Raw genomic sequence first — 15,999 nt, forward strand, 5'->3', positions numbered from 1 at the left:
CAACATAGTTCTGGAAGTCCTAGCCACAGCAATTGGAGAAGGAAAAGAAATAAAAGGAATCCAGATCAGAAAAGAAGTAAAGCTCTCACTGTTTGCAGATGACATGATACTGTACATAGAAAACCCTAAAGATAGTATCTGAAAATTACTAGAGCTAATCAGTGAATTTAAGCAAAGTTGCAGAATACAAAATCAATACACAGAAATCACTTGTATTTCTATATATAGTAACAATGAAAAATCAGAAAGAGAAATTAAGGAATCAATCCCATTCACCACTGTAGCAAAAAAGAATTAAATATCTAGGAATAAACTTACCTAAGGAGACAAAAGAACTGTACACTGAAAATTATAATACACTAATGAAAGAAATCAAAGATGACATAAACAGATGGAGGGATATTTCATGTTCCTGGGTAGGCATAATCCATATTGTGAAAATAACCATACTACCAAATGCAATCTACAGATTCAATGTGATCCCTATCAAATTACCAATGGCATTTTCACAGAACTAGAAGAAAAAGTTTCACAATTCATATGGAAACACAAAAGACCCCGAAGAGCCAAAGTAGTCTTGAGAAAGAAGAATGGAGTTGGAGGAAGCAACCTTCCTGACTTCAGATTATAATGCAAAGTTACAGTCATCAAGACAGTATGGTACTGGCACAAAAACAGAAATATAGACCAATGGAACAAGATAGAAAGCCCAGAAATAAACCCTATGCACCTATGGGTACCTTATTTTTGACAAAGTTTGAGGCAAGACTATACAATGGGGCAAAGACAGACTCTTCAAAAATGGTGCTGGGAAAACTGGACAGCTACATGTAAAAGACTGAAATTAGAACACTTCCCTAACACCATACACAAAGATAAACTGAAAATGGATTAAAGATTTAAATGGAAGACCAGAAACTATAAAACTCTTAGAGGAAAACATAGGCAGAACACTTGATGACATAAATCAAAGCAAGATCCTCTATGACCCACCTCCTACAGTAACAGAAATTTAAAAAAAGTAAACAAGTGGACCTGATTAAACTTAAAAGCTTTTGCACAGCAAAGGAAACTATAAGCAAGATGAAAAGACAACCCTCAGAATGGGAGAAAATAACAGCAAATTAAACAACTGACAAAGGATTAATTTCCAAAATATACAAGCAGCTCGTACAACTCAATACCAGAAAAGCAAACAACCCAATCAAAAACTGGGAAAAAGACCATAACAGATATTTCTTGAAAGAAGACATACAGATGGCTAACAAATGAAAAGATGCTCAACATGGCTCATTATTAGAGAAATACAAATCAAAACTACTACAAGATATCACCTCACACCAGTCAGAATGGCCATCATCAAAAAGTCTACAAACAATAAATGCTGGAGAGGGTGTGGGGAAAAGAGAACCCTCTTGCACTGTTGTTGGGAATGTAAATTGATACAGCCACTATGGAAGATGGTATAGAGATTCCTTAAAAAACTAGGAATAAAACCACCATATGACCCAGCAATCCCACTCCAAGGCATATTCCCTGAGGAAACCAAAATTTAAAAAGACACACGTATCCCACTGTTCACTGCAGCACTATTTACAATAGCTAGAACACAGAGGCAATCTGGATGTCGACTGACAAGATGAATGGATAAAGAAACTGTGGTACAAATACACAATGGAATATTACTCAGCCATAAAAAGGAACACATTTGAGTCCATTCTAATGAGATGGATGAATCTAGAACCTATTATACAGAGTGCAGTAAGTCAGAAAGATAAAGATAAATACCGTATTCTAATGCATATATATGGAATCTAGGAAAATGGTACTGAAGAATTTATTTACAGAGCAGCAACGGAGAAACAGGCATAGAGAATAGACTTATGGACACAGAGAGAGGGGAGGAGAGGGTGAGATGCATGGAAAAAGTAACATGGAAACTTACATCAGCATATGTAAAATAGCTATTTTAAAAAATAGGAAATTTGCTGTATGGCTCAGGAAACTCAAACAGAGGCTCTGTATCAACCTAGAGGGGTGGGCTGGGGAGAGAGATGGGAGGGAGGTTTAAAAGGGAGGGGACATATGTATACCGATAGTTAATTCATGTTGAGGTTTGACAGAAAACAACAAAATTCTGTAAAGCAATTATCCTTCAATAAAAAAATAAATTTTTTTAAAAAGTAAATTTGAAACTGTAAAAAAAAATAAAATTCTACTGGGAAAACACACACACACAAAGTCTACAAATAATAAATGCTGGAGAGGGTGTGGAGAAAGGGGAATTCTCCTACACTATTGATGGGAATACAGATTGGTATAATCACTATGGAAAACAGTAAGGAGGTTCCTTTAAAACTAAAAATAGAGCTACCATATGATCCAGAAATCTCACTCTCGGGTATACATCCAGAAAAGATGAAAACACTAATTTGAAAAAATACATGCAACCCAGTGTTCATAGAAGCATTATTTAAAATAGCCAAGGCATGGAAACAATCCAAATGCCCTTCAACAGACAGCTGGTTTAAGAAGATGCAGTATGTGTATATATGTATGTATGTGTGTGTGTGTGTGTGTGCGTATATATATATATATATGAAGTGAAGTGAAAGTCGCTCAGTTATGTCCAACTCTTTGCGACCCCATGGACTATACAGTCCATGAAATTCTCCAGGCCAGAATACTGGAGTGGGTAGCCTTTCCCTTCTCCAGGGGATCTTCCCAATCAGGGATCGAACCCTGGTCTCCAGCATTGCCAAGTGACTCTTTACCAGCTGAGCCACAAGAATACTGCAGTGGTAGCCATCCCTTCTCCAGCAGATCTTTCCAACCCAGGAATCGAACTGGGGTCTCCTGCATTGCAGGTGGATTCATTACCAACTGAGCTATCAGGGAAGCATACACACACACACACACACACACACACATACACATAGTTTATAGGGTTACAAAAATACATAATTAAAATATACAACAGTAATAACATGAATTTGAAAGGCATAAATGGGTAGAATATTCTAAGTTTTCTTTATTGTCTTGATGCAGAATAAAGATATTAATTTTAGACTTCCTTTAAGAAAACATGTTAAAATTACTAGAGTATTATAAAAACAGAAAATATAGTGTATAACTTCCAAACAAGAGGGGAACAAATGGAATAAGAAAAAATAATCCAAGGATAAGAAAAGAAACTAGAACATGGAAAAGGCAAGACAAGACAGCAAAAGAGACACAGATGTATAGAACAGTCTTTGGGACTCTGTGGGAGAGGGTGAGGGTGGGATGATTTGGGAGAATGGCATTGAAACATGTATGTTGTCATATGTGAAACGAATCACCAGTTCAGTGTCGATGCATGTTACAGGATGCTCGGGGCTGGTGTGCGGGGATGACCCAGAGGGAGGATAAAGGGAGGAGGGAGGTGGGAGGGGGGTTCAGGAGGGGGAACTCATGTACACCCGGGGCGGATTCATGTCAATGTATGGCAAAACCAACCCATATAATATTGTAAAATAATTAGCCTCCAATAAAAAATAAATTAAAAAAGCACAAAATAAGATGGTATATTGAAAACTCAATATATTTGTGATTACAATAAATATAAATAGATTAAAAGCTCCAGTTAAAAAAACAAACTAGATGAATGGCAAAAAAAAATCCAACTATCTGCAAGAAATGCATCTCTTTAGGACAGATAAAAGTTGAACATTATAAAGAGAGAGAATTATGCCACTTTTGATAGTGTTGAATACTTATTTACTTAAAATCTTTTTCTCTTCCATTGCTGGGGAAATCAATCTAATGAATCTCCTGCTGCTGCTGCTGCTAAGCAACTTCAGTCGTGTCCGACTTTGTGTGACCCCATAGACAGCAGCCCACCACGCTCCCCTGTCCCTGGGATTCTCCAGGCAAGAACACTGGAGTGGGTTGCCATTTCCTTCTCCAATGCATGAAAGTGAAAAGTGAAAGTGAAGTCGCTCAGTCATGTCCGACTCTTTGCAACCCCATGGACTGCAGCCTACCAGGCTCCTCCACCCATGGGATTTTCTAGGCAAGAGTACTGGAGTGGGTTGCCATTTCCTTCTCCAACGAATCTCCTACATTTATATGTATTGTTTCTCAGTGTCCTAAATAGAATTCTATCATCTACCCGTCTCTTACTCTAGTGCTTCTCAAAGTTTGGGCTTGAAACCATGTGCAATGGAAACACCGGTGCCCCACTCCAGACCTACTAATTCAGAACACCAAGTCATGAGTATCAGGGTATCAGCCTTTTAACAAGGTCTCCCAGTTGATTTAAGTGTAAGAATTATTGGTTTAAATGTTTACCCACAAGGTTCTGTCAGTCCTCGTCTACCTTCTGTTACACATGCACCAAAAATCACACCGAAAACTTCCACCAGTTATTGCTATCAACAGGATGTGTAAGCTGCCTTAACTCCACAACCCCCATCCCTGCCAATAAGTATAATCCCCCCGACACAAAGAGTACTTATTTGAATGAACGTGATGATTCTCAAAGCCGCTTTGTCAACCAAGACCTAACTTGTAGGCATCATACCTGCATGTGCATCAATCCAATGGACATGTCCACCTGGATGTCCTAAATTACCCTGAATCAATCAGTTAGGATTAAATTCAGCTAACAGTAACAGAAAAGCCTAAAATAGTGGTTTATATAACACAGAAGTTGATTTCTCTCAAATAACAGTCTGGAATGAAGTGAAGTCGCTCAGTCGTGTCCGACTCTTTGAGACCCCATAGACTATAGCCTAGCAGGCTCCTCTGTCCATGGGATTTTCCAGGCAATAGTACTGGAGTGGTTTGCCATTTCCTTCTCCAGGGGATCTTCCCAACCCAGGGATTGAACCTGGGTCTCCCGCATTGTAGACAGACGCTTTACCGTCTGAGCCACCAGGGAAGTTCCCAGTCTGGAATAGGTTAGTATAAAAATTCTGCTCCACAAAGTTCTCAGAGAGTCTGGCTCCTTTCTGCTTTCCACTTCAAAATGCCTAGAATATGGTCCCCACTTTATAGTTCAAGATAGAGCTCCATCCAAAACAACCACATTTCTAACAGCAGAACAGAAGCAAGAAGGGAGAAGGGTACATTCACCTCTCTGTAACACGCTACCTGTGCTTTTATCCCACTGACAAGGATTTAAGTGTCAAGACCATAACTAACTCCTAAAAAGACTACAAATCTAGTCTTTACGTTAGGCAGCCAAACTGTTACTAAGGGGAGAAAAAGGGGGGAAACCAGATACTGAACGACAATAGCATTCTTGACTACACCTTCCGAAGTTACCATGTCCCAACTTGAACTCATCAGTTTGCAGAATACACTGTGCAATTTCACACCTCTGTGATGTCTTTATCTCCTACCTTTATCTCCATTCTGCCTGGCAAACTCCTTCTCCTTTCTTAATACTCACATCATGCATCTTTTTGTGAAGCGTTCCTTTATCCAACCACCTTTACCGCCAGCCTGAACAAACCAAGATGTCTTTTGGCCACCTTCATATCTAGAATATATCTCTATTTTTACACTGCTAATTTTGTATTGTATCTTTTTAAAAAGTCTATCCCTCCATTCATCCCTCTCCCAGTAGAAGGTGAACTTCTTGAGGGCAGAGACTATGCCTTATTTTAGAATCATATGCACATAAATCGGAGAAGGCAATGGCACCCCACTCCAGTACTCCTGCCTGGAAAATTCCATGGGCGGAGGAGCCTGGTAGGCTACAGTCCATGGGGTCGCCAAGAGTCGGACACAACTGAGCGACTTCACTTTCACTTTTCACTTTCATGCATTGGAGAAGGAAATGGCAACCCACTCCAGTGTTCTTGCCTGGAGAATCCCAAGGACTGGGGAGCCTGGTGGGCTGCTGTCTATGGGGTCGCAGAGTCGGACACGACTGAAGTGACTTAGCAGCAGCACATAAATCTGTACCATACTAAATTTTACAAAAATCAACCATTAACATCTGTTACCTAAAATTATGACAGCAGGGAACTGGTAAAAAGAGGTACCTAATAAAAAGAACATCATGGTATGTAGTACTGTAGAATAATGGGATGTCTTAAAGTTCCAAATTACATAAGATTCTACTAGCAGTTACAAGAATATTATGGCTATATGCTCATATTTATGTACTGCCTTCCTCTACACACGTTACCTATTCATTTCCTACACTCAACTTTCTTTTCTTTCTGGTATAAATTAATACAGTGGGGTAAATTTTAAGTAGATTTAGATTTGATTCCACTAGTAAGTTCACATTTAACTTGGATCAAATGATTGGGTTCTGTGCTTAGACTCCAGTTAAATCTCAGCAGTTATTTCATCACAGAAGACCAGGTTATGTATGTCTATGTCCTTGGAAGAGTGACCAAGGAGCTTCAATATTTTGATGTCTTTTTCCTGAAAGAAAACATCTAGGCTAGATAACACAGTATTCAATTTTGGAAGCACAGCATTACAACTGATAAACACTTGACTGAAATAACATAATAAATAATATACTAATTTATGATGGCTTTCATATTCAAAAAATTTTAACATGCATAAGTAAAATCTCTACAGAAGTGAAATCTTAACACTATCAAAGCACCAATTTAACTTGAAAAATCAACCAAAATCATTTAAAACATGTATAACAATTGCTATGCCCAACCTTTAAAAAAAATCTTCAAGATATTAACAATGGAATGCCATGTGTAATTTTAAATAGGACATCAACTATAAACGTAGCTAAGCACCCCCAAAATGCTTATAGCAGCAAAGCTTCATGGTGTAAATGTGACCTGCAGCTTTGCCCATATTGGCCAGTGTGGTCTATCAATTCAGACCATGACGCTGTGCTGACCCTCAAGAATTCTAATTATAACCTTTTACCTCGAGTTCTCTAACCTGAACAGTGCCCTCACTGTTCTGCCTGCTGTTCCTCAGTTGGGCATGAAGTCCTACCCTCAATGTCAACAGCATCCTACCCTCAATGTCAACAGCAGTTAAATCTAACTTCAAAAATATTAAAGAACATGTATTAGTTAGTTATTATCTTACCATTACTTCCTAGTGGTTGTAATATATCTCCTGTAAGGTTACACCACCCAACTGGGAAAATATCTCGACAATCATACTTGCACCAATAATCGAAAGCTCTGCTCCAGCCATCAAATGTGATATAAACTTCATCTCCTTTAACATTTCCAATAGTTGCAGGGCAGATCAGATAAGGGTTCTTTCTGTCTACAGCTTCAAGTTTCATTCCCACTTTAAAATTATTTAGAGGTGGCTTTGGTGGTTCCTACCAAAATATTAAAAAAAAAAAAGGTTTTCATTGTTAAGATGTATTAAGAAGCATTTGCTCAACTGTATTCTTACAATCTTCAGCAACCAAAATTAAGGTTCATTTTTATCAATTAAATACAGGAAGAGACAGTTCTCACAGATCCCTTTGAAACACTGCTCTACAATATCTCACTTACTCTGGGGCATAATCAAGAACCTAGAAGAAAACAAAACCAGCCTGATGGTCATCTTTCAAGAAATGTGTATTACATATTATGTACCAGGAATTTACCATTCATAGGTGAACAAAAATATCAAGATCTCTGTTCTTGTAGACATCGCATTCTAATAGTGGTGGTAGCAGTGGTTGGGAGGCCAGACAGGGTGAAGGGGAGGAAGCAATAACAAGAAATTTTAAAAGAGGGAGTCAAACAAACCTAAAAATATGTAAATTAGAGTACTTTGAAAGATAAATCCAAAGAGAAGGAATAGTAACAGATAATATCTAAAAAGAAACTCAAAATATAAAATGTAGATACAAGAACATGAAAGTCACAGTCTAGGGTCATTTATGATATGCAATCCAGAAACAAATATTTAAAAACATTCCTTAATGACCAAGGGCTACATTAAAAGCAACATCTTCTTTTATTCCACTCTTGCTTTTTATCCCAGTAAATGGCACCATCAGCAACCCAGTTTCCCAAGTCAGAAACCTGGAAATGGCCCTAGACCTGTGGTTCTCAGCCTGACTAAACATTAGAATTTCCTGGGGCGACACTGCCAGAGATATTGATAAAACTGGTCTGACATGGGGCCTAGGGCACATTGTAATTGCCCAGATGATTCTACTGTGCATCCAAGGCTGAGAACCACTACCCTAGACGCATCCTTTCCCCCTAACACTCACATTCAGAGACTACAACCTGCCAATTCTACCCCCTAGATCTCTAGAACAACATTTAAAGTTAACTTTCTCTTCTATTAAGACTTTCAGAAATCAGAAAATACATAATATTAGGAAACACATTATATAAAGGTAAACCTTCAATTTCCTCTATTTCTTTGCATTGTTCAATTAAGAAGTCTTTCTTATCTCTCCCTGCTCTTCTCTGGAACTCTGCATTCAGTTGGGTGTATCTTCCCCTTTCTCCTTTGCCTTTCCCTTCTCTTTTTTTCTCAGCTATTTGTAAGGCCTCCTCAGACAACCACTTTGCCTTCTTGCATTTATTTTCCTTTGGGATGGCAAAGCAGTGACATCACTTTGCTGACAAAGATCCATATAGTCAAAGCTACAGTTTTTCCAACAGTCATGTACAGTTGTAAGAGATGGACCATAAAGAAGGCTGAGTGCTGAAGAATTGATGCTTTCGAACTGTGGTATTGGAGAAGACTCTTGGGAGTCTCTTGGACAGCAAGAAGATCAAATCAGTCAATCCTAAAGGAAATCAACCCTGAATACTGACTGGAAGGACCGATTATGAAGCTCCAATACTTTGGCCACCTGATGTGAAGAGCCAACTCACTGGAAAAGACCCTCATGCTGGGAAAGATGGAGGGCAGAGGAGACGGGAGCAACAGAGGATGAGATGGTTGGATGGCATCACTGACTCAATGGACATGAGTTTGAGCAAACTCCAGGAGATAGTGAAGGACAGGGAATCCTGGTGTGCTGCAGTCCATAGGGGCACAAAGAGTCAGACACAACTTAGCGACTGAACAAAAACAACCACCTTCAATTGTTGAGTATATGCAGAGTTTAAATATTCTCTATATATTCATTTAATTCTCACTCACAACAGTCCTATGAAGCCAGTGCAGCTATTCTACCCATCTTACAGATGATAAAACTGATGTACAATGGCCTAAGACTATATCATAAGTATCAGAGCTAGATTTTAAGTCTAAGTTGTCAACTTTCTGGAACACTCTACACCCCAACATCTGCCAAGCCAATTCCAACTCTTCCACACCTCAAAGCCCAGTTCTCTTGGTCTCTTTAAAGCTTCCCTGAACAATGCCTGCTATTTGAGGTCCACCAAAGAGGCAATCTTGCCTTCAATTGTGAAACTATGAAAATGTGTTCACTCCTCTGAGATCTTTTTCATATTGTTATTTCCAGCACTGTACCCAATGGCACGCATTTTTTTAAATGAATGAACCAAAAAATCACCTGGAGAACAGTAAACAAGCTTTGAACTACCTCTTTCAACAAGATATAATTTTTAAAACCTATCTGGTAGATGGGTTCCTTTTAAAAATGTCCCCTTTAAACCCATCTCATCATTCCATGCATTCTCTGATCCCTCAGTCATATCTGACTCTTTGCGACCCTATTGACTGTAGCCCACCAGGCTCTTCCATCCAAGGAATTCTCCAGGCAAGAATACTGGAATGGGTAGCCATTCCCTTCTTCAGGGGATCTTCCCGATCCAAGGATCAAACCCAGGTCTCGTACATTGCAGACAGATTCTTTACCATCTGAGCCACCAGGGAAACCCCTATTTCTTCTAAATTTCATGAATACCCTATCAAATTTTCTTACATGAATAAGTATTAATAGAGCTCTAGAAGAAAACAAATTTCAATTTGTTTCATAACAACTTAACTCTTTTTTCATAACATAGTAAATGAAAGGGCTTTATCACAAACCAACCTCCTTCCAGATTTAGATAATTTGCAAAATGGTTCCCTCTGCTGTCAACAAAAGGTAATGATACACTGTTGCTTTAAGATATGTTTTAAAAGAATATAGTTTGTCATTACCCATTCTTGAATGACTTCCTAAACACAAAGATACAATCTGCAAAAGCTTAAATAAAAAGGGATCATTCTCTTTTCTTTTACTGTAAAAAAATGACTATGTTCTAAAAGGTGGCTAGCAAAGAATGGCCTTTTAACCTCCCTTCTTGCTTACCTACAATATGGTTCTTCTTACAGGCTATTTTCCCCGATATCTCACCGACTGAAGCCAGTCTTAGCATTATCTACATTACCCTTCTGCCTGAAATATTCTTACCCTTGTAGTCTCAAGGTTCATTCTCTCCCTTTCTTCACATCTTCACTCAAATGGCACCTTCTCAGCAAAACCTTCCTTGCTAAACTATCTAAAATATCACCCCTTTGTTCTCCTTAGCATATACAACTATCAAGCATAATACAATGCATTTATTATAATTTACTATAAATTTACTCAACTAGAAGTTAAGCCCCATAAAGGAAGGAGTCTTTTATAGCTAAGTTTACAGCTATATTCCTGGAGTCTACCTCTGATCACAAACTCCTATCCTTAAATTTCTACTTCCTTACTTTTAATCAATTACTTCTTTTATTGCATCAAGAATTCTAGTCCTTTAACCTTCATTTATTCATTTACAAATATTTACTGAGTGCCTACTAAGTGCCAGACACTACTGAAGGTTCTTGATATATATTGGGTTGGCCAAAAAGTTCATTCAGGTTTTTCTGCAAAAACCTGAACACCAACGAACTTTTTGGCCAACCCAATATTAGCTGGCAAAATAAACAAAAAACCCCACCTGTGCACTGCTCACATGCTAGTAAAGAGAAAGATGAGGAACATAATAAGTAAAATATATTCTATGTTACAAATGATAAATGTTTTGCAGAAAGAGAGAGGAGAGCAGAGTAAGGGAGATCCAGAGAGCAATGTAGGGGAGGGGTTGTGAGATTATAAACAGGGCAATCAGGGCTTCCCTGGTTGCTCAGTGGCAAAGAATCCACCTGCCAATGCAAGAGACACGGGTTTGATCCCTGATCCAGGATAATCCCGCATGCTGTGGAACAACTGAGCCCATGCACCACAACTATTGAGCCTGCACTCTAGAGCCCAGGTGCCACAACTACAGAAGCCAGTGTGCCCTAGAGCCTGTGCTCTGCAACAAGAGAAACCACCACAATGAGAAGCCTGCACACTGCAACTAGAGAGTAGCCCTTGCTCACCAAAACTAGAGTAAAGTCCGTGCGGCAACAAACATGCAGCACGCACAGCCATAAATAAATAAATAAAATTCTTTAAAAATAAATAAACAGGGAAATCAGGACGAGCCTCATCTGGAAGGTGACATGTGAACAGAAGCCTGAAGGAGATTATTAGCCAGTTATCTAGAGGAAGAGTGCTTTAGGCAGAAACAACAGCTAGGAACCAAGTCCCTAGAACAGAAAACGTGTCTGAAATGTTCAAAGAACAAGGAAGCAGAGTGTGACTAAAATGTAGTATGCAAGTAGGAGGGCAGTAGGAAACAAGGTCAGGGAGATAATGAGGGGTCATATCATAGAATTATGGAGGCCACTTAAGAACTCTGGCTTTTACCCTGAGTAAATCAGGGAGCCCCTGGATGACTTTGAGGAGAGGAGTGATATAATCTCACTTATGTCTTAAAAGGAATACTCTGGCTGCTATGTTGACAACAGACTGTAAAGAGATCAATAAAGAGGTTATTCAGTAATCCAAGTGAGAGATAAAGGCACCTTGTACCAGTCTGACAGCAACTGAGATGGCAAGAAGTAGTTGGATTTCAAATATATTTTAAAGATAAAGGAAATGGGGTTTCCATATGGACTGGATGCAGTGTGTGACAAAAATAATCACCAAGGTTTTTGGCTTAAGCAAATGGAAAGACAGTTGCTATTCCTTGATATGGGAAAGGCTGCAAGTTGAGCAGTTTGATGTCTATTTGGTTTTTCCAGTGGTCATGTATGGATGTGAGAGTTGGACTGTGAAGAAAGTTGAGTGCTGAAAAATTGATACTTTTGAACTGTGGTGCTGGAGAAGACTCTTGAGAGTCCCTTGGACTGTAAGGAGGTCCAACCAGTTCATTCTAAAGGAGATCAATCCTGGGTGTTCATTGGAAGGACTGATGCTAAAACTGAAACTCCAATACTTTGGCCACCTCATGCGACGAGTTGACTCAATGGAAAAGACTCTGATGCTGGGAAGGATTGGGGGCGGGAGGAGAAGGGGACGACAGAGAACGAGATGGCTGGATGGCATCACCGACTCGATGGACATGAGTTTGAGTGAACTCCAGGAGTTGGTAGTGGACAGGGAGGCCTGGCGTGCTGTGATTCATGGGGTCGCAAAGAGTCGGACACAACTGAGCAACTGAACTGAACTGAGACACATCCCCAAGGAGGGATACTGAGTAGGTGGGCTGGATATAGAAGTCTGAGTTGGGAGCAAAAGGTCTGGACCAGAAATATAAATCTGAAAGGCATATGCATATAAACTGTACTTAAAGTCAGGAATTAGATTAATCACCAAGGAATTAATACAGATCAGTGTCTCAAACATGACACTATTGTCATTTGGGATCAGAATATTCTGTTGTGGGGGCTCTTTTGTGCATTGTAGGATGTTTAGTAGTATCCCTGGTCTCTACTCACTAGATATAAGTAGCACCCCACACACACAACAGTTGTGATAACCAAAAGCATCCCCTGTTGAGAACTACTGTGTAAAGAAAAAGACCAAACACTCAACTTCTATCACATCCTTTCAAATCCAGGTTACAGAGCATCATATCACCATTTTCTTCTCAGCACCCTAAACCAACTTATCCCCTTGTCCTGGTTCTATTATCTCCAAACTTTAGTTCAGTATCACCCTCCACTTCACCTATTTATACTTAGCTGCTGAGCACTGCTGGAGAAAATTCCCACATGCGTATTACATGCAGTGCTACACATGCTTAGTCTTCGTCCTCGGGTAAACCCTCCAAAATACTGTCATATGTCCCTAGGTCAATCCCTCTCCCATCCCATATGACAGCTATTCCAAACCTTTACCATTTGTCTTAAGACCAATGTTTCCTCATTAAATGTTTATTATTTTATTTGTTAATTGACTTTCTCCCCAACCACATAGTAAGCTCTCTGCCTTGGTGGTGGAATATAGTATACTTTCAGTCTATGTATGAATCCTCCCCTCTAGCCTTTGTCGGTTTTCCATTTCAGAGTAAACTGAGGCCATTAGGAATGAACTCTAACAATATTCTGCCTTCAGGATTATAAACTTCACTCTATCTGAGGACATTTTTCAGTTGGTCTTCAGTTCTTGCTAATGTAACTGATCAACTTCCTCTATAAAACAGTCAAGAATCAGCTTTCCTTTTAACTGACCTCTACTAAGTTCCTGATATGGGTACTTATAATATTATAAAGGTGAGTGGGTATTTCTCAAGGTTCTAAACTTGACACTCTTCTCTCCTCTGTTTTGCCTTTGAACTGGCTCATTCACGCTCAAGGCTTCTATCACCACCATTTAAGCTAAAATATCCTAAATCCATGTACCGAAGCTAAATCTTATTTCTAAATTCTAAATACTTTTACTTTTCAACATGTCAAAAACTAAACCCATCTTCTCCCTCTCTAAGTATTCACCTTCCTGTACTTCTCATTCTTTCTTCATTCATTGAACAAATAAGTATGTACCAGGACCTAGGATAGGCAATGAGAATACAAAGTCATATTAACTTCTCAAAAGGAACTATATAGTCTAGGAAGCAAGAGAGAATGAAAATAATAATATAATCCAATATCTACAAAGACTGACATATGCACAAAGTGCTACAGAAGTATAAGAATAGAGAGGTGAAATTAGGGAAGATATCTTGGAGGATTTAATGCCTGAGATGAATGTTGTTAAGAAAAATAGGAACGAACCATAGATAACCAGTCTTTTAAAAAGGGGAACATGGTATGGACATGCTATTACAAGCAATTTAGAACTTAAGATCCAAAGCAAGAAGTGGCAACTGTAAACCAGATCACAAGGTACCTTAAAGGCCATATTAACAAACATATTTCATCCTGAATGCAAATGGGAACTTCAAAGGAGTTTTAAGTATGGAATAATGCACTATGGCTCCTGTATCAGATATTTCTAGTGTTGTGTGTAAGGGTGTTAGAGGCAGTTTTAAGGCTAGTTGAATAGTCCAGACAAGAGAAAAGCCTGCAGGAGTGGTAATAAGTAGGAAGAAGAGACACAACAAAGAAATAATTAGCAAGTTAAGTAGGCGGCCTTCCTAATTAATCGGCTATCCAGAGCGCAGGGTCAAGAAGGAGTGAGGATTTAACATGGCTCCTAGTCAAGTTTCGAGCTTGGCTGGAAAGGGCACCCCACAAGTAAGTAAGAGTAAGAAAATAAATCCAATAGAAAAACAGGCAAAATCTATAATCAGCCAATTCACAGAAAAATAAAAGACCATTAAACACATTTTGAAAGTTCCATTTTACTGGTAATTACTTCTATACAAATTACAATGGGATACCATTACCATCCCCACCTCCAAAAAAGATTCACCAAATTTTAAAAGATGGATGATAATATTCAGTGCTAGTAAAGGAATGGGAATGTGAACATATCTAAACACTAATACTGGAGAATAGTTTGAAACACCCTTTTTAGGTGCAATTTAACAATATATTTAAACACTACTTGAAAAACATTGGAATTCTACTTCTATTAATAAGAGTGTAGCCATTCATACTTATATAAAAAGTTCTATACAAGAATGTCCACTGTAGATGATTTAAACAAGAATATGGAGACAACCTAAACATTAATCCTTAGGGAGAGGTTAAATAAGTTATGGTAATCCATACCACAGAAGAGAGCAATACAACCTAAAATATGTATGAAACAAAATGGAAATTTCCAAAGCATACACACTTTAGGGGAAAAACTAAATCATAGAATATATTCCAATTCACATTTAAGAAATAAAGTCCATATATGTTTGTAAGTGCACAGATAAAGGTCATGAAGAACTTTTTGGAGAGAAGAGTAGAATGAAGGAATGGATAGGATAAATGGACACTCATTTTCCACTTTAGTTAAGGATATAGCTTGATTCCTCCACACACACAAAGATAAATTACTTTTATAACTTTAAAAATGGAAAAACCAATGTATGTGACATGTGGCATGTGACTAACTGATAAACTGATAATTAAAATAGATCCAATGGCTTTTCTAAAGCCACAGTCTAAGCTAATAAGTATTTAATAAAGACTACTACAAAACACTGTGGAAAATTCTGAAAGAGATGGGAATACCAGACCACCTGACCTGCCTCTTGAGAAACCTGTATGCAGGTCAGGAAGCAACAGTCAGAACTGGACATGGAACAACAGACTGGTTCCAAATAGGAAACGGAGTACGTCAAGGCTACATATTGTCACCTTGCTTATTTAACTTCTATGCAGAGGACATCATGAGGAACGCTGGGCTGGAAGAAGCACAAGCTGGAATCAAGATTGCTGGGAGAAATATCAATAACCTCAGATATGCAGATGACACTACCCTTATGGCAGAAAGTGAAGAGGAACTCAAAAGCCTCTTGATGAAAGTGAAAGAGGAGAGTGAAAAGGTTGGCTTGAAGCTCAACATTCAGAAAACCAAGATCATGGCATCTGGTCCCATCACTTCATGGGAAATAGATGGAAAAACAGTGGAAACAGTGTCAGACTTTATTTTTTGGGGCTCCAAAATCACTGCAGATGCTGACTGCAGCCATGAAATTAAAAGACGCTTACTCCTTGGGAGGAAAGTTATGACCAACCTTGATAGCATATTAAAAAGCAGAGACATTACTTTGTCAACAAAGGTCCATCTAGTCAAGGCTATGGTTTTTCCCGTGGTCATGTATGGATGTGAGAGTTGGACTGTGAAGAAAGCTG

General features: G+C 38.7%; 1 protein-coding gene across 2 annotated transcripts in view; it reads right to left on the reverse strand.

The window, feature by feature from the left end:
* The window catches only part of SCML2 (Scm polycomb group protein like 2), a 121,897-nt gene that overhangs the window by 59,318 nt on the left and 46,580 nt on the right, over positions 1–15,999 (reverse strand). For both annotated transcript variants that reach the window (XM_055393546.2, XM_088833773.1), the window contains one exon: positions 7,069–7,312. In XM_055393546.2, the coding sequence (XP_055249521.1) occupies positions 7,069–7,312 (244 nt within the window). The remainder of the gene's footprint in view (positions 1–7,068; positions 7,313–15,999) is intronic.

The sequence above is a fragment of the Moschus berezovskii genome, chromosome X (genome assembly GCF_049115385.1).
Source record: "Moschus berezovskii isolate FMDL1 chromosome X, NW_MosBer_1.0, whole genome shotgun sequence".
NCBI lineage: Eukaryota > Metazoa > Chordata > Mammalia > Artiodactyla > Moschidae > Moschus > Moschus berezovskii.